The sequence below is a fragment of the Podarcis gaigeae genome (assembly GCF_964106915.1).
Source record: "Podarcis gaigeae genome assembly, chromosome: 15".
NCBI classification, from domain to species: Eukaryota; Metazoa; Chordata; class Lepidosauria; order Squamata; family Lacertidae; genus Podarcis; species Podarcis gaigeae.
The window spans coordinates 44,481,601-44,509,399 of record NC_139692.1 but is presented as its reverse complement, the minus strand read 5'-3'; the positions used below and the strand labels follow the sequence as shown (position 1 = coordinate 44,509,399).

General features: G+C 50.8%; 1 protein-coding gene across 7 annotated transcripts in view; it reads right to left on the bottom strand.

Moving 5' to 3' along the window:
• Positions 1-5,011: 5,011 nt before the first annotated feature.
• Positions 5,012-27,799, bottom strand: part of FAM222B (family with sequence similarity 222 member B) — a 29,219-nt gene continuing 6,431 nt past the window's right edge. Inside the window, exons 2-4 of one of the 7 annotated variants that reach the window (XM_083715175.1) lie at positions 16,957-17,081; positions 13,215-14,803; positions 5,012-5,747 (exon numbers count right to left, since the gene is read on the bottom strand). In XM_083715175.1, the coding sequence (XP_083571301.1) occupies positions 13,254-14,803; positions 16,957-17,038 (1,632 nt within the window). In that variant the 5' untranslated portion in view covers positions 17,039-17,081 and the 3' untranslated portion in view covers positions 5,012-5,747; positions 13,215-13,253. Of the gene's footprint in view, positions 5,748-9,770; positions 14,804-16,956; positions 17,082-22,730; positions 22,755-27,149; positions 27,438-27,799 lie in introns of those variants that run through there. The other 6 variants (XM_083715174.1, XM_083715177.1, XM_083715172.1 and 3 more) reach the window with 6 other exon arrangements.

Genomic DNA, 27,799 nt, shown 5'->3' with positions numbered 1-27,799 from the left:
GCTGGTAAATCAATCCTGCCCGGAGGCTCAGGACCCCTCCCTCCCTCCCCCGCCCCCCAACATGGGAAGAAAGGGGGGAATGGTTCTTTGGAGCCTCTGACAAGCATTCAAATGGGGGCATGGAGGCGGGGGATGAAACCTCCGCTCTTGAAAGGCAAACTAGAAAAGGCCTCCCCCCCTCCTTTTTCTGTAGTGCAAAAGTGATAATTTTCCCCCAGTGATGCGGCTTCTGTAGAAGTAGTCGATACAGCTCGTCCCCCTGTAATTGTCAAGAAATTGGTGCATTAATGTACAGAGAATGCGGTTGCTTTCAATTCCACTCTGCACCCACCCCCAATTATATCACGCAAAAGTCATTTGCAAACTGTCTGTGCCAGCAAACTCCCCCTTTCTTTTTTTAACTTTGGGGGGGGGGTCCAGATTCACAACCAGCCGCTTGGAAGTGTGTTGGAAGGGGTCAGAAAATGATTTCCTCTTTTCTCCACCCCAAAATTCTCCAGCGTCACCAGCTGGAATTCAGTGTAGTCCCCCCCCCTTCTTCATTTCCCAAAATTCACAGCCAGCAGCAGCTGTGCAGGGCTTGAAATCCCAGCACCTAATTAGCCGGATCTGTAATTAAGGTGCACTTTGCTGAGAGCTGGGTGCTAATTCACAGCAGATGGAGGTGAGGACGGGAAGGAAATGACTGCCTGGTGTGCGGAAGGAGGGAGAATTGGATGAGGCCTGTCTTCCCAGCGTAATAACAATTCTAGCATTTTCCAGGGAGGGGGTGGGATGGAGAAGGGCAAAGATTTGGCATTAGAGATGCCAGCCTCGGCTTGGGAAGCAAATAGCCACCCAAAGCCCCTGCCCAAAGCCCAAGGAGGCCAGCAAGGCGCAAGGGTTTCGTAGAAGAGGGCAAACTTCCCTTGCCAAGAGCCCCTCTCTCGCTTTGCCTCTGCCCCCCTTCCTGTTTTGCAGAGACGCCCTCTTCCCCCAAATCTGTCTGAGCACCCTGGTCCCATGTCTGCCCTGCTAATCTCCCAATTGCATTAGAGGAGTCCTGCCTTTAGGCTGATTACCAGTACTGTAACCTGTCTGTATCACAATATATCTGAGCTGATCCTTCCCCACCCAGATCCAGATTACGTCCAAAGGGCTGGTCCTTTTCAAAATCCTTTTATGGCCTGAATACTTGAGCGATGGAAGCCTCCTGGTGGTCTCATCATCTAACAGGGTGGGTTGAGCAGCAGGTTTGCCTCCCTCCTCCCCAATTTTATTCCCACAACTGCCCTGCAAGGTAGGTTAGGCTGAGAGAGGCAGTGACTGGCCCAAGGTCACCCAGCATAGTGTAGATTTATTTGAACCCTGGTCTCCCAGGTCCTAGTCCATCAATCTGACCACTGCCCCAGAAGGCTTAATTTTGAAAGCCCCAACCCCCTCAGTCTATAACTTCTAAAGTACTTTGCAGAATGGTTGATCCTGCTGTTTCTCAGCTCTCTGAATTTCATAATATAGTGGTACCTTGGGTTACAGACGCTTCAGGTTACAGACTCCGCTAACCCAGAAATAGTACCTTGGGTTAAGAACTTTGCTTCAGGATGAGAACAGAAATTGGGCTCCTCCGGCAGTGCGGCAGCAGCAGGAGGCCCCATTAGCTAAAGTGGTGCTTCAGGTTAAGAACAGTTTCAGGTTAAGAACAGACCTCTGGAACGACTTAAGTACTTAACCCGAGGTACCACTGTAATAATAATAATAATAATTTTAAAATTACATTTGTAACAAAAAGAACAACAAACATCACATATCCAAACAGGAGCTGTAAAAAGGCCAAGACTGGAATTTCTGTTGCAGTAACATATGCAGTAAGTGAGCTGGTGTGAAGCCAACAGAACATGCCAAGCCATAGAAGAATGTGGCAAATTAATCAAACTGCAGGAAAAATAATAATAATAAATCACGATGTTATAAAAAATGAACCAAAGCCAAAAATAGAGTACAAAATCTTGACTAATGCTTTGAGTTGGATTGATAGACTAGCAAAAGATAAACCTTAATTCAGAATGTGAATATGACTTTAAAATTGTTGTTGTTGTTTTAATTGAATGCTCTCTTGCTAAGGCAGCTGGTGGTGCGTCTCCTCTGAGCAGAGAGACTTAGCTGTGCCATGCAGAGGCTGCTGCCTGGGGCGATGTGCCCCTTGGTGCCCTAAAGCCCGATTAGCATCATCCAATCACGAGGCTATTTTTAAAGCTGCTAACTAGGCAACATGGGCCAGGCCGTGGGGGGCATCCTTGGGGCAGAGCCTGGGGCTCTTGCTGCTGCAGCCCAGCTTCCAGGGGGGTTTAAAGCCCTTGCTGAAAGCGGCCCAAGGTTGTTGCTAGCCTGGCAAGTCCTTTATCAGTTGTTATCCCATTTATAGGGACACGGGTGGCACTGTGGGTTAAACCACAGAGCCTAGGACTTGCCGATCAGAAGGTTGGCGGTTCGAATCCCCGTGACGGGGTGAGCTCCCGTTGCTCGGTCCCTGCTCCTGCCAACCTAGCAGTTCAAAAGCACGTCAAAGTGCAAGTAGATAAATAGGTACCACTCCGGTGGGAAGGTAAACAGCATTTCCATGCGCTGCTCTGGTTCGCCAGAAGTGGCTTAGTCATGCTGGCCACATGACCTGGAAGCTGTACGTCGTCTCCCTTGGCCAGTAAAGCGAGATGAGTGCCACAACCCCAGAGTCGTCCGCGACTGGACCTAATGGTCAGGGGTCCCTTTACCTTTACCTATCCCATTTCTACCCCAGCTTTCCTCCAGGCTCAAGGTGGCATCCACAATTCTCTCTCCATTTCACGTAAGAACACAAGCTCAGCCTCTCCGCATCTGGCCACTGGCCTGTCTAGTCCTGCATCCTGTTCTCACAGTGGCCGTATATTCCTAGGAATCAAGGTAGACTGCCTCTGGACCTGGAGGTTCCATAAAAACATAAGAAGAGCCTGGTTGCTGGATCAGGCCACAGGGGCCCCATCTTGATTTATCGGCTACTGTATTTTAAAATGAGGCTGCATTTTAAATTGCATTTTAACCTGTATTTTAAATTGGGTTCCCCCCCTCTTTTTCCTTTATTATGTTTTTACTGTGATTTTATTGTGTTAGCCGCCCTGAGCCTGGCTCTGGCTGGGGAGGGCAGGGTATAAATAAAAATTATTATTATTATTATTATTATTATTATTATTATTATTATTATTATTAGTCCAGCATCCTGTCCTCACAGGGACTGGCCAGAATCCTCTGCAAAGGCTGCAAGCAGGACCTGAGCACGAGAGCAGGAAATCTCCCCTCTTGCAACCGGTGCTCCCAGGTAGACTGCCTCTGGAACTGGAGGGAGAATGCGGTAGCCCCTGATAGCCTCATCCTGCACAAATGTGTCTAACATCGTCCATAAGAACGCCAGTGTTCTAGGATCGTAGAGCTGACTTTATATTCATGAATTTATAGACATGGATGTCTGCCATTTTTTCAGCAATGGCACCACTGATTCCCCACCCCCTATTACTTTGCTTACAAAGGGGAGGTGTTAGTGTGTTTGGGGGGGGTCAGTGTGGCAGAGTGGTTAGAGCATGGGTAGGCAAACTAAGGCCTGGGGCCCGGATATGGCCCAATCGCCTTCTGAATCCGGCCCGTGGACGGTCTGGCGTGTTTTTAACCGTTTTTACATGAGTAGAATGTGCGCTTTTATTTAAAATGCATCTCTGGGTTATTTGTGGGGCATAGGAATTCATTCATTCCCCCCCCCCAAAAAAAAAATACAGTCCGGCTCCCCGCAAGGTCTGAGGGACAGTGGACTGGCCCCCTGCTGAAAAAGTTTGCTGACCCCTAGGTTAGAGCATTGGAGCTGGGAGACTAGGGTTCGATCCCCACTCAGCCATGAAGCTCCCTGCATGTGACTTTGAGTCACAACCACTCCCTCTCACCCGCACCTACCTCATAGGGCTGTTGTGAGGATAAAATGGGGAGGAGAATAACTATGTACTCCTCCTTGAGAAACTTGGGAGAAATGTAATAACAAACAAACAAACAAACAAACAAACAAACAAACAAACAAACAAGTGGTAGTACAGAAAGACTGAGGAGTCGCTTCAGTTCTAGAGCTCAAAGCAACTTCCTGAACTTGTTAGAAAACAGCCCAAAATCTCAACACCGGACACTTGACAGCCCTCGCTCTGGAACAGAGCTATAATGGAGGAAACAATAATCTGAGATTTTGACAGGGTTGAGAACCCCCAGGCACTTTCCATATGATTTGGGGTTCTTTTATGACATGGGGTGGAATCATCATGTTAAAAGCAGCCCTTATCCCAAACCTGGATCTTTATTTGATAAATCAGGTAATATTCTTTACTTGGACTTTGTTATTTAAACTCCTGTGTGTGCAACTGGACTCATTCTGTGTGCCTGTTTCACAGTTTCACTTCCCACCTTTGAATTTTCAGCTATTCTTTACCAAACAACAGCAGCTTCCTGGGCTCTCAATTCTTTAATTGTAAATAACATGGGCTCTGGTTAGCAGACCTTTGGGATTCTGGTAAAAACAAAACAAAACCCCACAACCACCCTAAGTAGATCCTGCAAGTCTAAAGTCTCCCTTCCTTGGGTTAGGAAATGCCAGACCCAGATAATGTTTGTGTGTGTTTGGAGGAGGGGAAGAGACAGTGCTGATGATCCCATTTGTCCTCACACCAAGATTATAGGGTTGCAGAGCCGCAGGGGGTTGGAGGTTGCAGCCAAATGGAGCAAAGAATCTAATTTAAGCAATAATGAATGATGACAGCAACCCTCTGGCAGTGGGATGGCAAGGAGGGGTTCCTGGCAGCCACTACTAAATCATCTTTATATGCCTAGCACTGCCCCCCAATCCCCTGCCAAGCTCACCTTAAGCAACCTGCCCTGCTGGGCTCTACCTCCCTCCCAGATGTGCAGGAGGGGAGCTGCCTCGATTGATCCCTAGCTTTGAATCCCACCCTCCAGTGCACACACGATACGATAATTATTATACTCTTTATTGTCCTTGTCCCATCCAGAACAACGAAATAGAAAAAATCTGCATGAGACATTCAAAAACCAACAAGCCTGCTATCCCAGCCTGGTTAAGCCCCTAACAACTCTGATACCCCATTTTTAAATACAATATACTCCCATACAGACTCCTTACAATGCTTTTAATACCAAAATCGCATTTGGATAGAAACTGTTTCTCAGGCGGCTAGTCCTAGTCTTTATAACCCTGGACCTTCTTCCAGAAGGCAGAAGCTGAAAGAGATCATTTCCGGGGTGTGCACTATCCTGCACTCTCTCTGCAGCTTTCTTATGACACCTGGAAGCACAGATTTGTTCCAAGGTGGGAAGAGTGCACCCAATTATTCTCTCCACCAATGTCCCCATAAGGACACAGGAAGAGCCTGTGCGGGATCAGGCCCATGTCCCTTCTAACCCGGCATCCTCTTCTCACAGGGGCTAACCAGATGCCCCAAAGGAAAGCCCACAAAGGGTTAGGGCAGCTCTCTCCTCCTGTGGTTTTCAGCCTCTGGGATTCAGAAGCATCTCTGCCTCTAAGGATGGAGGCAGACCACCCTGGCTAGTGGCCACCAATGGCTCTCTCCCCCTCCATGGATTTGTCCAGCCCATTTTTACAGCCATCCAAGTTGATCGTCACTGCCTCCTGCAGCAGGGAGTTCCATAGTTTAACATTGTAATGAAGTCCTTTATTCACTGCTGTTTTTCTAGAAGAGGTGCCGGAACTGACCACGAACGCCTCCCTCGTTCTCTTATGCACCCGCTGGAGAGCTGCCGGAAGTGAGTTCTGGCTGGAAAAAAAGCTCTGCCTTTATTTGATCCACTCTGAATTTTCCAACGTTCAGCTTTGAGCTCTAGTGTTACAAGAGAGGGAGAAAACTCTTCTCTTATCCCCTTTCCCTGGGCTATGTGTGATTTCGTGAACTTCTATTGTGTCTCCTCTCCCTCACTTTTTCTCTGAACTAAAAACTCTGGGACCTTTCTTTGCAAGGGAGCCGTTTTCTGAATCTTTCCCAACTCTGCAATATCCTTTTTGAGGGAGGGTGGCCAGAACCTCCAGGCTCTCCGCGCTGGCTGGGGGCTGCAAGTCTTGCTGCTCCTTAATGTTCCTCCAGCTTTATTCCTTCGCTGAAACCAGAGCCAGCGAAGGTGGGAGTGGCTCTGCTTGGAGTCAAGTGAGAGAAAGACAATCAAATCCCTGGCAGCCTTCTCTCCAGGTGTGAATTTGAATGCCAATATTCTTCTCCAAAGAGGCCTTTGAAGTGCAGCCCGGTTTTTGCAGACCTGGAGGGGAGGGCACCCGGTGAGCAACTGTGGAGTGCTGTGGTGTCACCTGCCCTGGTTACCAGAAGGCAAGAAGAGCCTGGCTGCTGGATCAGGCCCATCTGGTCCAGCATCCTGTTCTTACAGTGGCCAGCCAGGGAAACCCGCAAGCAGGCTGCCCCCTCCTGAGGTTTCCAGCTGCTGCTGCTGCTGCTCCAAAGTGTTGCAGACTGACTGCAGAGGCAGAGCCAAGCCACTATGGCTAGTACAAGCTGCTGGCCAGGAGATTATCTGTTTTTAGATGCAGCAGGTGGCTAAGGAGACCAGTAAAATGGGCAGGGATGGGGCAAGCTACAGTTGGGGTGGGTTATTGCTCAGCCCAGAAGATCTCAGGTTCAGCATCTTCCAAATACGATCACCTGCCCATGGGTGGAAGAGAAAGAAGCAACAGCTAATGGCCCAGCATGCAATAGAGCCCGAGTCTCAAACTGCGAACCAAGACCTCAGGCATTATAAAGCAGTTTTCTATGTCCCCCTCTATTCGGAACAACGAGGACTAGGATCTGAAGTGGTGGAGGAGGGAGAATAGCTTTGGTTTCCTGGGAGAGGCTGCAAAAGGCTTCCCTCTAGGCGAGAGATTTCCAAAGTACTGCCCCCTGCGGGGTATTGGAATTTTCTGGGGGTCACTAAGAGGCAAGGGGGTGTTGAAGGGATACATGACTATCAGACTTTGAAAAGCTGCTGTCCCGGGATAAAGTTCACCTGTTTTGTTCAAATCCTTAAACTAAATTGTTTTAACTGGGGTTTGAACAAATGTGCAATTAATTGCTGCTGTTTTGAGTTGTATTGTGTTATTGGGGCAAAGCACTGTTCTGAATTATGCTTTTTACAGGGTAGGGGGAACTGGGGACCAAGGAGGCAGTGGCTCAAAAAATGTCTGGGAACCACTGTCCTAGGACTCCTCAACCAAGCAGGTTTTTAGGCTTGTGCCAAGCAAGTCTCCAAACCAGCAGAGATGGGCAGAATGGGACCACCAGGCCTCTAACCGCCCACTGACCTCTCCAGCTATAAGCAAAGAGCCTGGCCAGCTCAGCTCTTGACTAATCCCAGCTTGGAATCGTATTAGGTGGCAAGTGGATCCTTAACCATTAAAAAAACAGCCTGCATTAGCCCTTGTCCCCCTTCCAGCAGCCCCCCTGGGGTGGCACCGACTCACACTGCCATGTTCCTTCAGGGGCCTCCAAAAGCAGTTGTCTGTCTTGCGTAACCTCCTTGTCCCTGGCCATGTGCCTAACTGTAGAGATGGAAAGGGAACCCAAAGGGCCATCTAGTCCAACCCCCTGGCGAGAGTTCTCAAAAGGGACCTCTGCGCTCAAAAACTTGTACAAGCGCAGGAGCCAGGCCCTTGGGGAAAGCGGAGCAGAGCTGGCAGCTTGCTTACTTCCCAGAAGGCCAAGAGGCTTGAGAGCCGAGTGCGAGGCTTGGCTTGCGGTTGAAAGGAGGCCACGTCACAAGGCATTTGGTAGGTGAGCAAGGAATGGAGCGGCGCTTGCTTCTCAAGGCTGGAGGCAGCCTCTGGAGAGTGCAGAAGCAGCGCAGTGCGAGGCGAGCCTGCCCTCTAGCGTACGAGCTTGGGAGCTGCAGTGAGCAACAGCCATGCGCTTGGGCAGGGTGGCCCACATCCCGCTGTGCGCAAAGCTCACACTCTGATACAGAGGCCATGGAAGCTGAGGATTCCTGCAGTAAGAACCAGGAAGACTACAGCTCCCAGGTGGCAGCCGAGAGGCAGTGTGGTGTGGTGGTTAGACTGACTCGGGCCAGGGTTCAAATCCCCACTCTGCCATGAGACGCACTGGGTGTGACCTTGGGCCAGTCACAGCCTCTCAGCCTAACCTACCTCACAGGGCTGTTATGGGGATTCGAATGAGGAAGGGAAGCAGCAAGCATGCCACCTTGAGCTCCTTGGAGGAAAAGGCAAGGATATAAATGCAATTGAATGATAGGGGGAGGTTTTGGATGGAGAGACAGTCCAAAGGATCCCCCCCCCCCCCGCATCATTGGCTCCTGCCAATTTGCTCCTACCAACACAATGCCGCTCTCAGCTTCCTCCCTCCCTGTCTGGTCTGTCCTGACACTCAGTGTCCTGGTCTAGCACATGCCACGGCTCAGGCAGAGACAGGGGAAATGCATGGCCCTCCAAATGTTGGCGGGCATTTTCTTGAACTCAAGTGGTCAGCGCCCAGCAGCCACCATGGCTGGAAGTTCCAGGGTTCAGTTCCCAGCGGCATCCTGGGAGACATTCCTGCCTGAGACCCCAGAGAGCTGCTGCTGCCAGTCAGTGTAGGCGCAGCTGAGCTGCTATTACTGTACTCAGTTAGCTGACCCTTTACCAGCAGGTCCCAGGGTGGGCTACAATAATATAAAATCCAGTTATTCCAAACAATAATTGTGGGAATAGGTGCCAAGATGGACTATCCAGTCCAGCCACCTGTTCTCAAGGTGGCCAGCCAGATGCCTCTGCTGGGAAACCAGCAAGCAGAATTCGACACAAGAGCAACTCTCCCCTCCTGCAGTTTCTAGCAACTGGAATTCAGAAGCATCGCTGCCTCCCAGCTGTGGAGACAAGAGCACAGCCATTGTGGCTGGCAGTCTTCAATAGCTCTCCTCCGTGAATGTGTCCGATCCTCTTTTCATACTCTGTGCAACACGGGTGTGAGGTGTCAGGATCAGAGCTTTCTCTATGCCACCCTTGGGACTCTTGCCTCACTGGCCTCCCCCCTGTTCCTTGCATGCTTCTGCCTAGCTGGTCTGTGCTGCTGAATGGTGACCATGTCTCTCACATGCCACGGTGGGGAGAGGTGCAGCGTTACCATGAGTCATGGAAAACCGCTCCAGCTTTGGAGTGATTGGACCCCAAAAGGCAAAGTCACTTCCATAACTTCCCCTGAGGACAGGTGGGCTCCCTGCTTGCCCTTGTGGGGATGGGGCTGGCGCTGTGGGTTAAACCACTAAGCCTAGGACTTGCCGATCAGGTTGGCGGTTCAAATCCCTGCGACGGGGTGAGCTCCTGTTGCTCTGCTCCTGCCAACCTAGCAGTTTGAAAGCACGTCAAAGTGCAAGTAGATAAATAGGTACTGCTCTGGCGGGAAGGTAAATGGCGTTTCTGTGCGCTGCTCTGGTTCACCAGAAGCGGCTTGGTCATGCTGGTCACATGACCTGGAAGCTGTACGCCGGCTCCCTCAGCCAGTAAAGCGAGATGAGCGCAGCAACCCCAGAGTCGGTCATGACTGGACCTAATGGTCAGTGGTCCCTTTAACTTTAACCCCTCATGGCACAGAGACACTTCCCACCCCAACTTTCCAAGAACACCCACAACAGTGCAGGCAGGCTTTGGGGCAAGGTGGACGGACCACACTCAGGCACCCTTCAGAAAGGGTTGTGGGCGACAGAGAAAGCGTGACCAGAGATTTGAGGGTTTTTTTGGCTTCACTTTTTTATTTTTTGTTCCTGCAGACCAAAAAAAATAAAATAAAATAAAGAGAGAGAGAAAGAGAGAAGAAACTCTAGTTTGGATACCCGTAGCACATGAGCAGCAGCTTATATTAATAACAGTAATTATAATCAGTGAAGTGTTTTTTAAGAAAAATACAGCAGCAGTTTAAGACCATCAACCTCCCCCCCCCCCATGCAGAAGATCTTCCCCACTCCTGGGGGGTGAGGGGCACTGTGGACACCCCATGGGAACCTGCAAGGGTCACTGCTTTTGCTCTGAGGGCTCCCCAAATGCTTCCCCTCACACCCCAACCTGCAGAGAGACGGGGGAATCTCTCCAAGTGGCAGCTGCAGGACTTTTCTGCATTCTGAGCAAAACTGTGGGCCTGTAGCTTGATTCTGGGAAGGGGGGTGGGGGGAGAGAAGAGGGAGGTGCTGTCTTGGCGTTACTGGAACTGCGATGAAATAGGACGGGGGCTCCTACAGTGCTCCAACAGGCCTCTACATCCTTCTCCCCCCTTTCCTAGGAGGCACACACCTTTCTGAGTAGTGGCCCAAGGAGGTTGGACTGTAAGGAAAAGAAGGTGCAAAGGGACATTCGCGTGTCCCTCCTCCTCTTCAAGGTGAACACGCTGCATGATGCCCACCACACCAAGCTTGTAAAAACATGGCCGCAGGTCAAGAACGGAGTGGTCAACAGCCAATGTGTCTGAGGAAATGCTCCCGTCCCTTTGCTAAAGGAAGTCTGTTTAAAACTAGTTTATTTGTAGTGGTGGTGCTGGGGGAAAAGAGGAGGGAATTGGGCAGCACCAAAGCAGGCTGCAGGCCCTTCACTTCCAGCCCAAATTCTGCAAGGGGGGGGCAGGGGAAACATGTGGGTACCTTGTGGGGAAGGGAGCACCTCAAAGCTGAGCTAGTGTAGGCCCTGGCCATCACCGGAGAAAAAGGGGCCACGGTGGTTAAGTGAGCTGTGCTGGACCCCTGATTTAGGAGCTCAAAAAACAACAGAAAAACAAAACTATGAAGGTAAACGGAGGTGCCTCTCCACAAAAACGACAGCAACAACAGTGATAATTCGAGAGAGGGGGGAGAGGTCTGGGCACTAGCTCTGCCGTGCGGGGGGGGGGGGGAGTCTGGGGGCTAGCTCCGGCACTGCTCTGGGATCAGAAGGTGGAGGAGTTAAAAGGAGCTGCAGTTTAACAGTCTAAGCTTGGTACCTGGAGAGGTGACAGAGGACAGGGAAGGTTTTCAGTAAAAACATGTCCAGGTATCAGAAGTTTACAGGAACCTTAAAAAACGGAACAAAACAAAAGAGCGCCCAGCAGCGGTTGACTGGCTGAGGAGGGAAGCAGGGAGAGGGCTCTGGCCCTGTTGCTGGGGGGGGGGCGGGTTGCAGGAGAACCCTTCGCTGGAAGTAGGATGGGGGGCAGAAGTGAGATTGGAGACCACCCATTTTTTCACCAAAATGTGTGGACCCCATCTTCTTCCTCCCTCTCCCCAGCGAATAAAAAAAGAAAGCAAAAAGGCCACAGGGGTCAGATTCTAAGAACAATAAATTAGGATTTCTGTGGCGCTAGGATTTGGCGTAACAGATCAGGCATCCTGTTAAGGCAACGCAAGCCGGCGCATAATTTAATCCGTTTAAAAAAAAAAAAGTATTTTAGATCACTGAATCTTGTCCTAAGGAGACAGCGCAACAGCACTTTAAAAAAGGAAGGACCCCACGATTCTTCTAACACCCTGATCGACGGATTTTTTAAATAGCCAAAGTAGTGCTCAGGATCCTGCACTGGGTTGGGGGGCGGGGCGGGGAGAGAGATGGCAGCTAAGCTCAAGAAGGTTACTGAGGTTTCCTACAGCCCAGAACTAGACACCTAAATCAAAAGAGATATACAGCTTTAAAAACTGATCCTAATTTCCCCAACTTCTGAAAAATCCTTAAGAACCTCTAAGCCAACTAGGACATCACTTTTAAACATTTGGAAATTTTGTCGTGGTTTTCTTTTCTTTTTTTAAAAAAAGAAGTTTTTGTCTGATAGCTTTCAGAGTTTAATCCATGCTTGTTAGGGAGAACCGGAGGAGCAACAGCTTAAGGCTTCATTAATTTGTCATCAATGTGTTTTTAGCCCCCACGGGGCTGTGGGAAGGGAAGGGGGGAGGGGGGGAAGGGGCAGTGGGCGGACCCCCAGAGTGCTACTCAGACCCCACCACGCTACCAGGTAACATTCACACAGAAATATTACACGTCCGAGTTTACAGTGTACAGCAATCGCTTTAGCCAGTGTACAGAGAAAGAATTTTTTAAAAAATGCAGCTGTTAATCATTATTGTGATTATTATTATTTTCGTTTAAACTGCAAACTTGATGGTGATCACTGTATGCTCAAGTTCTGTCTTTGGAGGCAAGGCTGTGAGAAGACGCAAGAAAACTGGGAAAATATTATCCCTCCCTGGCACATTAGCTAAAGTGGTACCTCAGGTTAAGAACAGTTTTAGGTTAAGAACAGACCTCTGGAACGAATTAAGTACATAACCAGAGGTACCACTGTATTAAATGTATTATCTTGAAACGCTGTATTTTATTCTGCATGTTCTTGTGAGCCGCTCTGAGTGTGGCTCTGTCATGAAAAAGCAACATACAAATAAACTCATGATGACGACCATGACAAGCCTGTCTGGGGGTGAACAGGACCCTGGGCACGGGTGTTTTCTTGTAGGGCTGTGCCCCAACGGCACAAACCCCTTCCAAAAATAGCCAGCTCACAGCCTTCCCCACAAATGGGCACCACAGGGCCTTATGTATAAGCTATGAAAAGGACCTAGGGGGGTCACAGTAGATGACAAGCTTAACATGTGTCAACCGTGTGATGCAGCAGCAAAAAAAGCAAATGCTATTCTAGCCTGCATCAACAGAAGTCGAGCGTCCCAAGGTGATAAAGGGCCTGGAAACCAAGCCTTACAAGAAACAGTTCAGCTGGGAATACTTAGCCTGCAGAAAAGAAGGCTCTGAGAGGCGACATGATAGTTGTCAGGTGGAAGATGGGGCAAGCTTGTTTTCTGCCGCTCCAGAGGGGAGGACCCAAACTGATGACAAGAAGGAGATTCTGGCTGAACATTAGGAATAGCTTCCTGAGGGTAAGAACTGTTTGACAGTGGAATGGACTACCTGGGAAAGAGGGTGAACTCTCCTTAGCTGGAGGTTTCTAAGCAGAGGTTGGGTAGCCACCTGCCAGGGTTTCTCGAGCTACAATTCCTGCACTGCAGGGGGCTGGACCTCCGCTTAAAAACCTCCTTTGGCAGTTAGCCACCAGGATCACCAAAGTTTGCACGTTTTTAAAAAAATAAGCAATAAACCAAAAGGAATAAAACCAAACAAACAGCCACACACCTTTTGCTTATTAATTCAAATTAAGACTAACCCTAATCTTCGCTCTGGTCAGTGAAAAGTGACGGCTGCCTTATCTATACCCTGGGTGCTGAATATGAAGGCTGCGACTATCCGCGGGATCGTGGGCTCGGTTCATGGCGGGGCGGGGGGCTTTGCTCAGCACCCCCCCGCCGCCCTGCTGCTCCCGGAGGCAGGAGTGCTGGAAGTCCCCGCTCAGGTATTCCATCGTCTGCATCAGGCCGCCCTGGGCAGGTGGGCCACCGGCCCCGGCCCTGTAGTGAGGTCCGCCTGTGCACTCCAGGCCGGCCCCCAGGGGCTGCCCCCCGCCTCCGCCGTGGAAAGGCATCGCCAGGTCCTGGGAGCCCGAGCTGTCGCTGTTGGGCGTGGGCAGAATGTTATTCCACAGGGGCTGGAAGTAGTGCCCGTTGGTGTAGGGGGCGGGGCCCGGCAAGCTGTTGACCGGCGGTGAGGGGGTGGGCTTCTCCAGTGGGGGCTTCACGTTGAAAGGCTGGCCCATGCAGAGGTCCAGGGCGTAGCCGGGGGCCTTGCCGGCAAAGCCCTGCCCAGGCAGCTCCCGCCCGGGGGGCTTCCCCATCAGGCCCGAGGGGCCGACGGCCTCGCCGCACATCTGCTGCAGGTGAGCAAGCTGGTGCTGGTTCCAGGCTGCCACCTGCTTCATTTCGCTTTGGTAGGCGGGGGGCCCCCGGCCGACGACGCCCCCCAGCGGCGGGACACCCATGGCCCCGGGGCCCGAGGGGGGGACCCCAGGGTCCACCACGCAGGAAGGCAGGGGCGTGGGGACGTTGTGGGCGGACACCCGGGTGCTCGCGCTGATCAGGAGGTTGCGGCTGATGGGGCTGGGGTTGGCAATCTGTCCCTCGCAAACTGAGGTAGCGCTGATGCCCGCGCGGGCCTGGCAGAACTGGTTGATCTGGTGGACGATGCTGCTCAGGTCCGGGGGCTGGTTCTGCTGCAGCGTGGCAGCCATGGAGAGGGGGATGGTTGAGGTAGACACAGTCACATTCGGGGGGGCGTCGGCGTCGGCCATCTTCCGGCCCCCGTGCAGGCCCGCTGCCGGCGGCGGCTGCTGCTGCTGCTGGAGCAAGTGGTTGGCGTGATGTGGCGGAGGCTGCAGGGCCGGGTGGGCCATGCTCTGCGGGTGCTGCGGCTGCTGCAGGGCCGTGGGGATCCCCTGAGGGTGCTGCTGCTGCGCCAAGCCCTGGGCGTGCTGCAGAGCCTGCTGGCGGGCCAACGCCTGCGGGTGGCTTAAAGTGCTGGGTGCCGCGTAGGGGGCGGAGGGGGGGTTCATCATGGCTTCCGGCAGCAGGCGCGTCCGGGTCCCGTCAAAGTCCTTGACGATCCCTTTGGCCGGCGGGGACCGGACGATGGCCAGGAGGCCCGTCTTCACGGAGGCCTGCGACGGCGGGTAGGGGCTGTAGCGCTGCCCGGAAGTGTCCAGCCCGTTCACGGTGCGGCGGATGTGTTTCCGCTGGGGGACCTTGACGCTGTTGGGGAAAATTTTGATAGTCAGAGGATGGCTGGCCACCTTCTTAGCATACGCGTCCAACTCTGCTGGAGTAGGGTGCTGCTGTGCGGCTCTCATTTTCTGTGGAGTGTCCCCTGGTTGGGGGGAAGGGAGGGGTGGGTGGGAAAGAGGAGGAGGAGGAGGAAGGAGAGTAGCAGGAAGAGGGAGAGAGAAAGGCAGAGAGACAGAGAGAGAGAGAGAGAAAACGAGAGAAAGAAAAGAGACGCCATCAACACTGACTCAACAAACAGCCAGTGCTGCCTCTTAAGAACAAAAAGAACTGCCCCCTCCCCAAGAAAGGTCCGTCTAGGCCAGGGGTGGGGAACCCTGCACCCTCCAGATGTCTCTGGACTACAACTCCCACCGTCCCGTGCTATCAGTCATCCTCAGGCTGCCGGGAGTTGCAGTCCAGAGAGCCTCGCAGGTTCCCTGTCCTTGATCTAGTCCAGATATAGACAGAGAGACACTTCTGGGAAGCTCACCAGCAGGGCATAGATGGCAATGCTCTCCGTCCCCAAAGCCTGGTCCCACTGTTTACCCACAGCACCTGGCAACCACCCCCTCAGGTAGACTGCGCCTGAACATGGAGGCTCTCTTCTTTGCTTGAGGCAACAGAAACGGAGCAAAGCTTACTTCTGCTGGGCCAGGACAGATCAGGAGTCCTAAGGCAGGAGCAGCCAAGGTGGTGCCTTCGCCCATACTGTTGCTGGGCTCCCAAATCCCAGCAGCATCCTGCAGCACTGGCCATGCGCAGAGTTGGGAGCCCAGAAATGCCTGGAGGGCCCCACAATGACTGTCCCCCCTGGCCCTTCCCTAAATGAGGAGGCGTGTAACTCTTAAGGAAGATATTCAATCTGAATCAGATTGGTCCATCAAAAACAAAAAGAAAGCAGCCCACCAGCCCTTCTTGGTGGGCCATTCCTCAGCTTCACAGAATCATGGAATTGTCGAGTGGGGAGGGGTCTCCAGGGGGTCATCCAGTGCAACCCCCTGGAGGAAGGAAGACAGCTGAGGAATCCCTGACAGGCAGCCATCCAATCGTCCTGTCTCAATGCAAGCAACCTCCTCTGAAGCATTCCTTCAACCCAGTCAGATGAGCAGGGTACAAATAATAATAAAAATATTATTATTTATTTGGGATGAGGACTTAACTCCACCCCCTGCAGCTTCAGTTTAGGTTACTATCCTCTGATTAAAATGAATTTCAAGCATAGGCATTGCTTGGAATCAGGCAATGGGTGTGTGAAAAAGAACAAAAAACACCCCGTTCCCAGACGGAAGGGCAGAAGGCAATGGCCAGCCTCCCCCATCGGCAGGCAAGCCTCTCACCCCTCTGGGGGTGACTGAACACCCCAGCCACAGCAGACATGGAGATAGGGCAAAAATTACCGGCAGAGCCAATCGAAAAGGAGAGGACAGGGAGGCACACAGAGCTGCGGTGGGCAGTCTCCTCTGTGTCCACACATACCCAGAAGAGGAAGAGTAGCTGGGGCTCAAAGGAGCCTCTTATGCCTTGTTTCCTTCTTGCAGCACAGGATTTGGGAGTATGGAAGCTGTCAACCCGCCACGAAGCACTGCAGCTTCAGGGCGGGTTGTAAACCCAGATAAAGCACATTTCACAGTGTCAGCAAGACAAAGGCAACTGTTATAGCACATCAATGGTGCTGAAAAGCACGGTGGAAATAATAGCTGTGAGAACAGTCAACACTTCCTGTTCTTTTTCAGGAGCTTCTTTTTCAGATTTCACTAAAACAGCTTTTTTTCTTTTAAAAACAACTTTAGAATAGAGGTGGAGGAAAGTATGCCCTGCCTGCCCAAGATACTGTGGGGACTCCAACTCCCATCAGCCTCAGGCAGCATGACCAAGGGTCACGGCTGCCCCCAGCTTGGCTTCTGAAATGATGGGAGAGTCACTCAGGGAGGAGTTTGCTAAGAAGGGTCCCAAAGGCCACCTCTCTCTGTCTGCGTTGGCCACAAGGAGAGTGGCTGCTGTCAATCTGGGTGAGCGGTGGAAGGGACCCCAGAGAAAGGTTCCGGGTTCAACCCACAATGAATGGAAGACCCTAAGAGAAGCCTGCTGGGTCAGGCTGCTGGTCCATGGTGCAGCCTTCTGTCCTCACAGCGACCTCCTAGATGTCCCCATGGGAACTCCTTGAGCAGGACCTGAGCACAACAGCAATTCTCCCCTCCTGGGTTCTCCCAACTCACGGCTGCACTGTCCAGATTCGTGGTGGTGGCAGCTACTCACATTTCTGAAGTCCAGCGTTCATCTGCGGGTAAGAAAGCAGCTGGAAGGAGAGGTCGCCTGGTCCCGGCAGACAGGCCAGCATGGCAGGCGGTCACTAGCACATGGGGCCCTCAGTCCTCTGCACACTGCAAGGAGAGAGAGAAGGCAGGCAGGTGAGAATCCAGTCCAGCCTGGGGAACAAGGGCCGCCCGCCAGGCTATTTTAAGGCTTTCATTCTTTGGAAAGATTCCCTTCAAAAATGTTATCTGCCTTTAAATTCACTGGTCAATTCATATTTGCTTATTATCACAACATAGGTGCCTTTTTTGATATATGGAACAGTAAATCTAATTTGCTTTTTAAAACAAACAGAAGCTACTGCTGATGGTTGGAAGGAAAAGGACCACATTTACATTTACTTATTTACCTTACTTACTTAAAAACACACACACACACACACACACACACACACACACACACACACACACAGTTTCTAGATGATTATTGATCTAGTATCAACTTGTGAGTCTTTACAGATGTGAAGATGTATGCAAAAAGCAGAAAATTCTTCACACATTATTTTTTCATGGTCCACTGTAGATTTCTCCCAGAATCTCCCGTTACAGAACAGGGGAAGAATCTTACTTTCAACACCCCAACATTGATCAATGCATTTGCTTTGGGAGGGCTGGGAGGGAGAGAGAAATGCAGCGCACTGAATGAAAGAGCATATGAAAGATCCAAGTTCAGACTTGGGGAAAATAAAGGTGTTTGAAATAACAAGATTGAATAGCAGTGGGGTTACTGAAGATGGAAGCCGCAGCAGCCCCCACGCCCCATTCTCAGAACCTAAACCCTGAAACCTATTTGATGTTTCCACCAGGTGGGGGTGCCTGAAAGCAGTCGGGTTGGACGAGATGCTATCTCCTCCTTCAGTGTCTGCCTGACGTGGCAGCATTAGATCTTTATGATGTTTCCAAGGCACAGTGCTTGCCTGGCTTAGCCTTGCAAATCAATTCACATCTGAAGAGGAGTTGGGGGGTGGGGAGTTCATCCATAAAACAAACTATTTTCCTGCGTCTGCGTCAATGACATTTTTGGCATTCTGATGGCCAGGAAAGAAGGAGCAAAGGAAGACAGACGCAGACCAGTTTGCAAAAGCTCCTCTTCCTACTTGCCTAAAGGCAGTTCTTACTCACCAGAGGCGATCAGGAGGGAAGCTATTTAAAGTTCTGCTGGGTAGCTTCAAGCTACCCAAGTCCCTTCCCTGCAAACTGCCCAAATGCATAAACTGACAAGCAGGGAGAGATCGGGGCCGAGAAACCCTTCCTCCTGAGCTGCTTGCTTCTAAGGACAGCCTGGCAGCTGAAACAAGCCAAAGGCCCAGCATCCCGGGTGTGAGGGAAGTTTTTAAAATGATGCACAATGTGGATGTCCCCATATCGTGGAAGGGTCTGAGAGGTGCTGGTGACGGGGAGAGAAAGTGGCGGTGGAGGTCAATGCTAAAAACAGTATGATCTGACAAGGAGAAAGCCTCAAGTGCTTGCCTGCCTCTCACCCACTCTCCATGGAGAACAGGAAGCTACATTAGCACCTTCTCATGCTCTGTGTGCAGGTGGCTTGGGACTGTGGGAAGCTTCTGGCCTCCTTCCCTGCCCACACACCTCATTTTTTGCTAACCGACAGACCAGAAAATAGCTGCTCACCTCCTCCCACCTGAGTTGTGGCTTTTAATTTTTTAATTATTAACACCACCCTGCTCTTCCCAGATAAATGGTTCAAAGCACTCTGCAGAGGGGAAAGCCTGGCCTGCACCATCATCCCGATACCATGAGCACATGAATAGGTAAGTCCAGTGGCTGACCCCAGACCCCACGCAGCACTGGTCGCCCCCCCCCCCCCCCAGTTGTCTGTCCTGGCAGTACTGCACACCAGCCTCAAGTAAAGCCAGCTGGTACTTTGATAGGACACAGCTGTTCAGAGATGGATTCTGCAAGATGGAGGGTGCTTCCGAAGCTCTTAACTAAGTAATTCTAGTTCTCCTCCTCCACGAGAAGGCTCCAACACTGAGGCGAAGGAGGAGCAAGCTGAGAGGCAGGGCTACCTCCAGGGCTGGTTGCAAGAAGGCAGGCACAGGAGGGCTGGCGAAGGGCAGAGCCCTACTTGGCCAAATGGACCAGCTTCCCCTGCCAAGCACTGATACCTCTCTCCCCCACCCTCTGCCAGTGGGAGCCCTTCTCAGCCCTCCATGTCTTCTCTGCAAAGCTGCAATGACAACTTTACAAGTTCAGTCCAGCAAAGTTAATAGCTCACCTGTCTACACCAGTGTTTGAAATTTGCCATACGCCAGGATGCCGCCTGACATCTCCACCATCTGGAGGTGCACGCCTGGAGATTCCTTCGGTTTTGCCTGTTTTCACACACTAACAACACATTCTGTAAAATTCTATCATCTATCATCTTATCCGCACAATCAGAACGAATTTCAGGAGCCAAAAAGTTGTATTGAAAAATATGACTTTCGAGCAGTCTGGCCCCATATGGCAACTGAATGCCACAACAAGTGCCCAATTCTGCCCGTGAGTGTCTGAAAGTCACAGAAGCAAAATCCACGGAAGGTCAAAAGCAAAACTCCTCCTGAGAGAGACCGCACTGTCCTGGAAGGGACAAGAGAGCCAACAGGCCAATGACTTTGTCCAGGGCTTGCACTGGACTCAGCCTCAGGCACTGGCTTCCATGCAAACCTGCTGGGCCCACAGGCTGGCTTCTCTGGAGGTGACAGAAGAGGCTTGCTCTCCTTTCCTGGCACCTGCATGATTTGCAAGATGGATATATACACATAAAAGCTTCTGCAGGAAAGCCAGCTTCAGTTCCTGGGCCCTCCTTGCCCATTAATGAAAAGCAATTTATCAGCTCAGCTCTGAAGACTTGGACCTGTCTCTTAACACACGTTCACACCACCCCTTGATGCTTAAAGGGACACTCTCAAGGAGAAAGGCTTTGGAGGCGGGGAATCTAATCCCAATCCCCAAGGTAGAAAGAGAGAGCAGTCAATCATTACCTGGGGCCTTTTTAGAAAATGAAGCAGGTGACTGGCTGGCTACCCATCAGATCCATCAAGGTGCAAACTGTCCTGGCACAGGGAGTCAGGGTTTGACTCCAGTATCTGGCAAGCCGCCCCCTGCCAGACTCTGCAAACGGATGAGATCAGCATGCAAGTGACCAAATTACTGCATGCTCGTTTCTGGAATACTTTCCATTTGGAGCCCAGCTTGAGGGACAAAAGGAATAAGAAATGCTGAGACACAGCACATGGTTGAACTATGGAACTTGCTTCCACAGGAGGCAGAGGATTAGACAAATCCATGGAGGAGAGGGCTAGCATGTTTCTAAGTACCAGTAGCCGGACACCACAGGAGGGGAGAGTTGCTCTTGAGCTCAGGTGCTGTTGGTGGGCTTCCTGCAGGCACCCAGTTGGCCATTGCGACAAAAGGATGCTGGACTAGGTGGGCCCCTTTTGGCCTAATCCAGAGGATCTTCTTATGCTCATATGTTCTTACTGCAATGTCAACAGCCCCACTCCCAGATTGGTTCTTACAGCTGATCCATGCCGAAAGCTATTGAAGTGACACAGGAGGGCGGGAAGGTATTACAGCATAAACTCTTGGCATTCGCTCTGCCCGTTCGGTAAGTCAGCAAAAATCACCTCCGCGGAATGGAGTCAATTTATGCAGTAATTGGCTGCTGATTTGCAGACACTGTTGAATGGAAAGGGTTTGAAATAACACTGCTGGTCACAGATGGCGTGTTCTAAGAGGGCTAGACAACCACTGAGTAATTCTGCCCGATAATTTGCCCCTGGCAAACAGCTGCTGCTCCCAGGAAAGCACCTTGGAGGCAAATTATAACCAGGGATGCACCCTCCCTCCTTCCCAGGACCAGCAGAGCCTGCAAGTCTCAGCATCTCTCTGATTTGAAAATATTCATTCATTCATTCTTTCCAAGAGCAAACATGGGCAGCTGAGAAGCTCATCACTTTGGAAGCAAAAAAGGTCTGCCCTGAAAACAAGCTGGTGGTTCCTACAGACTGGGGAGACATCCTAGGTATGAAGGAGGACACAAATTTGTAAAGTAAAAGAAGCAAGACTCCCATCAGCCCCAGCAACCCGGAAGGAGCGACATGGGAGCTGAAGCCCAGCAACATCTGGAGGGTCACCAGAGCTCCCACAACCCCTGCCCTAGGAGGTTGTGGTCCCCTGGAGAGAGACACCAGGAGTGGGAAAGCACACCTGAGGCCAAATGCTCTCCAGCACCCCCACACCCTATACAGCCCTCAGGTTTGCCAGCCCTGACCCCATAGCAGGTGCATGCCACGCAACAGGGGAGGGTTCTCTGCCAGCCCAGAACAGCTCCAGGCCAACAGGAGGTCTGAACAGCAGAGCTCTGCTTAGGGGCTGGGGATACACTGAAGGATCTTCTCAGGGGTCCTCTCTCTCCCCTGCGCTGCCTGTGAACTGGAGTCCAGACAGGAAGGATGTTGAGCCACGTTTCCTTCAGGCAAGGGAGCTCAAATGCCCCCACTCTGCGGGCTGGGATGGCAAGGGGCGGGGGAAGGAGAGGTGCAAGGACCGCAGGCCATTTCCTGAATAAATTCCCCGATATCTCACTTAGGAAATGGGGATGACGTCAGGGGTTTCGGAAATGGGGCGCCCACCAGGCTCACCCCCTCCCCCACAATCCCCAGAAACAAGCCTGTTAACTTAAGCTGCTTTGGCAACAAAACAAACACACAAACTGGCATCAGGGAGCCAGGCTGCAAGTGGACATCTTGAGGATTAAACTGATTTTAGAAGCTGGCGGGGGGCACTATTCCTGATCCTCCTTATTGGGAGGGATATAAAAAGACACAGTCCCTGCTGCCTCCCTTCGCATAAACAGACCTGTCACAAGTTCTGAACCTCAAAAAGATGTTATCTAGTTTCAGAAAGCACCTGTGTCAGTCACCATCCGCTCCAACCCAACACCACACAGGCCCAGCTTTTCACAGGTGGCCATTAAAAAAACTTAACAAAATACAGGCAGTAGCCATGCTTCCTGCTCGCCCACTGTCCGGCAACTCACCTCCCTCTTGGGGGGTTTCCAGTCACTGTCCTTCCTCTTCCTGAGATGAAGAAGCTATGTCAAGAGGTGAAAATTAAGTCCTCCTCAGAAGGAAGCCTTTATTCTTATATACATTTATTTCTTGCATTTCTACCCCACCTTTTTTCCTGCAAAGGAGCTCAATGTGGCGGATAGCCTCCCTCCACCACCCGCATTTAATCCTCACAACAAACAACCCTGCGAGGTAGGTTAGGCTGAGGGACAGGGACCGGCCCCCAAGGTTACGCAGAGGGCTTCATGGTCGAGTGGAGATTTGAACCCTGGTCCTAGTCCAACACTCTGACCACTATGCCACACTGGCTCTCAGTGTCATGATTTTAAAAACAAGTCCCTGTTTTATTATTATCTGCTCAAACGAATTTGGGGACGGGGACGGGGGGAGAAGAGGAAATAGGTTGTTCCTGCTCCAATGGCTTGGGGGAGGCGGTGCCTTCTAGCTTTCTCCTGGTGCAGTGGCGATAAAGCTACCTTCCTCCACCTCTGCTGAAAAGGGCATTGAGCATGTGGCCCCCCAGGTGTCACTGGACCCCCAAGGCCCACTCGCCCCAGGGATTATGGGAGCCGGGAGTCCAGAAATATCTGGAGAGCTGCATAAGAGGCTACAGCCACTGCCCGCAAGGAGGCAGCAAAATTACCTGTCCTCAGAGGAAGCCACGCGCCTGGCTTCACTCTCACCAGAAGGCACACCCAGAACAGGGACTCGCACAGAGAACATAGCAGGCAGGGGGGACTCTTCAGAGGGCAGGCACTTTGTATGCTTACATGCCCTAAAAGTAAAGCGTTGGGGGCGGGGGGAGAATGTTAAAGAGTGAAGGAAAAGTCCATGCCACTAGAAGGCCTCTTCGGTTCTGCTGCATTAACAAGGGCTGCTGCAACCAGCCCCTCCGCTTCAGGGATCCTCAGAACCTCTGGGCTGTGCTATCTGGACTATGAATCACTTTAATTAATATTTACCAAAGTGCCTGAAAAACTCCCTTGCCTTCTCTGTTTTTCGCCCTTGACATTACTCAGCCAAGCTGCTGCTGGATGATCAATGCTTCTGAGGCCGTTGCTCCTTCCCAGCAAGGCAAGGAGGGGGTGGGGAAGAGAGCCTGACGGCAGCAACTCCAAGGCCTAATTGCGCATACATTATGCCGTTAATTATGCAGTTGGGTCCGGCTGGGTATAAAGCGCCACATTCTGGAGGTTGAAGTTTTCCAGGCTTGACGTGGCTTTGAAGGTGGGGAATCACTCCCCAAATTACAGCACGTGTCTCCACCGCCACCGTGCACGGAGCCCCACCCTGCTTGGCAGAGCAACCTGGGCCAATGCAATCCAGGCAGGGCAAGTGGCGCAACCTTTATAAATTATGCAAATGAGGTGCAATGGCGCAATCCCGATTACTGGAAACCCTATCCTGCTTACTTTAAATTCTGTCCTGATTACTGGCAACCCTGTTGGGGCAACCTGTGATTTTGCCAAGCGTATCTTTCATCGGGTCTGTACCTTTGCAACCTTCAGCAGCAGAGAAGTTCAGTGGCAGAGCATCTGTTGCACAAGCAGAAGATCCCAGGTTCAATCCCCAGTGGCACCAACAGGTAGGGCTGGGAGAGACTCCTGCCTGAAATCCTAGGGAGTCATTGCTGCCAGTCAGTGCAGGCAATTCTAAGCTAGATGGGACTCATGGTCTGACTCAGTGTAAGGCAGCTTCCTGTGCTCCTAGATCCTTGGGAAAGTGATCTCCAGGACAACCATAAATATGTTCCGCTTTCCTGTGAATGAGGACACACACACAGCCCTGATTGCAAACCACAAGACCAAGAGCCCTCAGTCGTGTGACCCTAAAACCGCCTCTGACATGGGAGAGAAAGAACTGAAGGACCGTTACATCTTCCCTTTAACCCAGAACAACAGGTTTTGTGCATTCCTCTCCCCTACCGATGCTACAAGATAAATAAAACCAGACCTTGATTGCTTCTTCAACAAATGCAACAGGCACTTTCATTTACTGTCAGAAGCAGCAGCAGCTACAAGTTATTCAAAAACTGCAGAACCTAAATGTGAAACCCCCCAGAACGACAACTTTAAAAGGGACGGGAACAAAACACAATAAGAAAGAACCTCAAAGCTGTAGCAGGCCTATTTCTTTCCTTTACAAACATTACAAACCACTAAGGTTTAAAGGCAAAGGGAAGACTTAAACTACCTGGCAAGTTGTGTTCCCACTAAAAGGCCACTGATGAAGACAAGCTGCAATGATGAGCATGACTTTTTAACCAGACAGTTTCTCTTCTGGGCACTGGGTGGGAGCATGAATCATTATTTTGTCCCCATCTTGTCTGCAACCTAAGACTGTTCAGCAGGGGTGTCCAACCTGTGCCCTGCCCTATATGGGGCTAAACTTCTGCTCCCATTATAGTTGATCAACAGTCATGCTGGCTACTGGGAGCTGGAATCCAACAACATCCTGGATGGCCACAGCTTAGCCATCTTGCCTCACAGTTTCATATATGGAACAATATTTGCAAATCATTGCTTGCCTGATTGCCTACGGAGAATGGAGTCATGGCCAGGAGACTAAAGAAGGGAAACTTCACAAAATCTGGCTCTCTATTTAGGGCATCACTAAATTCATTCTCTCTGTCTTTTCTTTTTAAAAGTGGGTTAGTAACTTTTGTGGACTTACTTACAAGGGTGCACAATACTGCTGAGATTCTTTTGAGGTCAGTCTTGCTGTTAAGTCCACAAAAGTTACAAGGCCATACAAATTCTTACAAGCCTCTCTGCTTTTGTGATGCTTCAGTGGCTGCATCTTTTGCCAATCTGGCGACCTCCAGATGTTTGGGGATTGAACGCCCATAAGGGAGTCTTAATGCTGTACACCGTTCTGACATCTTTTAATAACTGGCAGTATAAAAACTGAATAAATAGCAATAAAAATAAATAAGTCCAGCCAGGACTTGTGGTCCTAAATACCTGGAGAGGACCAGGTTGGTAGCCAGCTCTACCTCTCTTTTAAATCAGAACCAGTGAAGGCAGTAACTCGTGTAGTGCAGGGGGCTAGATGAGGTCCCTTTCCGACTTGACAATTCTGATTTTATAACTCCCACTGCCAGTTGCAGAAACCCCAAATCCACTCTGGCAGATTCTATTTCAAGGGAGCTGAATTTATCATCTTAGATGTGAATTGAAGAAAGGAAAGGCAGTGGGAGAGAGAGAGAAAAGCAAAAGGAATCACCAATATATTTGAAGCTGTACTTCCAGCCAGCTAAGGAAAGGATGTGTTTCCATGAGTTGGAGAGGAGGAGGGTTATTATACATAGCTGCTTGATCACACATACCTGCCCCATCTCACCTGCTCCCACCTTTGCTCCTGTGGCTCCAAAGTCAGCTGCATACAACACTCAACACCTCAACCAGGATGCCTGCTACAAACACACCAACAGGCTCTTTCTGACGCCTGGCAACTTCTTTTTCTTTTAAAGAAGAAACCTGAGTTGGTTGCCCTTCCACTAGTTGCGGCTTCCGGATTTCAACGGCCCAACGTTAATATTGCAAGCTGATTCAATGTGCCAGTAAGTTGACACCCTCACAATTTACAACAGCCTGGAGAGGTAGCTGATCACACTTACATTATCAACCTCTCCCACTGCCTCCAAGGCGACGTGGGGGATGATTCCACTTCACCTTGCAAGCACCCTAGGAAGAAGAGCAGGCCAAGAGATGCTGGCTTGCCAAGGGCAACAAACAGGTGAGCTTCAGTGCTTGGTCAGCAGCCGAGAGCTGCTCTCCTGGCTGGCAGTCACAAACAGTCCTCCTTGCCCCACCACACAGGAACAGAGTCTGACTGCTGCTCAGGAGCAAAGTCTACAACAGAGGGAGAGCTGCTACCTCTGCACACCCTATCATTTAAAAAAATAATTTTTTTTTTTACTTTGTTTTGGGGGAGGGTTGGGAAAACACTCCCACATGAACCCCTGGAAAACCAACTGCTGTCAGTCAATGTGGACTGTACTGAGCCAGAAAGAGCAATGGGCTGGCTCAGTGTAAGGGAACGTCTTACGTTCCCTTAGGTCAGATTTGGAGGTGGGGGTGCTGGCTGCCCTTCAGAGGGCTTCACTACCTTTGCTGTAATGAGTGAATCTATAGAAGGCTGAGCACCTCAGCTCCTTTCTATCACAAATTAAAAGCCCTCCTGTTCTCTGTCAACATCTCAAAAACATGATGTACAGAGCAAATTTTGTCCAAACTGCAGCCATCCTTCCTCCTCGCCCCCCGGCCTTTCTTCCCTTGACTTTCCTTTCTTAGCTCTGATGCTTCTATGATCTAAAGTCACAATGTCCCTCTAACTTCTGATTCACAGGCCAGACAGAAATCAACCAAGATTAAATCAGGGAAGATTCAGAAGGCTCAATTTGCCACAGCTCTCCCTTCAGATTTCAGCATACCCAGGCTATCCCTTCAGCTCGTGACACTCTGCACCTCTCCTGCTGCAACAAGCACCCTCCAGACCCTTGATCCCAAGCTGGCTTCTGGAAAAGGAACACCCAAACAACACCAAAAACTGGGGTGGGGGGTGGGGAATGCAAGTCATTCGGAGACCAAATGAGCAAGCAAGAAATTCCCCGTCTGCCATTTCCCATGCCTACTTGCCCAAGCAACTTCTGCTTCAGCTTCCAGAAAGAATGTACGAAATCTGAGCTGCCACAACAGGAATGCACAAACAGAATGAACTGGAGTATGGACCATCAACATCATTTTACTATTTGTACCCCCCCGCCCATCAGATTGGGTTGCTCCAGCCTCTCTGGGTGGCTCCCAACAAAACATTAAAAACACAGTAAAACATCAAACCTTAAATAGCTTCCGTACACAGGGTTGCCTTCAGATGTCTTCTAAAAGTTGTATAGTTATTTATCTCCTTGACTTCTGATGGGAGGGCGTTCCACAGGGTGGACGCCACTACTGAGAAGATCCTCTGCATCTTAGAGACATTAGCTTTCATTTCAAAGCAAAAAGACAAGCCTCTGACCCTTAAGGTTTGGAAGACAAGCTTGAAGTTGGAAGCATGTTACCTGGTAAACTCTCAGAAGTCAAGAGGACCTGCAGACCTTGAGGGGCAGAGCTCCAGCGCTCTGCAAATCCTAGGAGGACACGGGAAGGGCCCTGCAACTGGGTCAGTCCAAAGGCCAATTGAGTCCAATGGTCTGCTTGGTAGCTAACCAGATGCCCCAATGGGATGCCTGGAAGCAGTTCCTGAATGCAACCACGCTCTCTCCAACAACCTCTCTGTGTGCCTTGCAGAAGAAGAATGCAAGCATTTTTGTTTGTTTTAAAAAAGCAAGCAAAAAGTGAAGGTTGCGAACAATTCTCATGGCCTGCTTCTGTAATTACAGATAAGAGTATGGGCAGTGTTGTGTCTTGAGCCTTGGCCCAAGAGTCATTTAGCTCAGCATCACACTGCTAGTCCAATTCTCCTGACAGGGAGACAGAGAAATATTTGGTAAGCAGAACCAAAGACAAGGATCCTAGACAAGTACCCGTTCCCAAGATTATTTAGAAACAACGGTCTCCCTGCCCTTGTGAAAGTGCAGCTGGGCAGGGGCAAGAGGGGGTGGGGAGCACCCACTGACTGTCTCAGAAGAGGGAGGGGAATTTTTTTTTTGCAAACCCTCCATTACTAGGCATTTTTGTGAATCACATAGAGGGGAGGGGAGATAAGGAA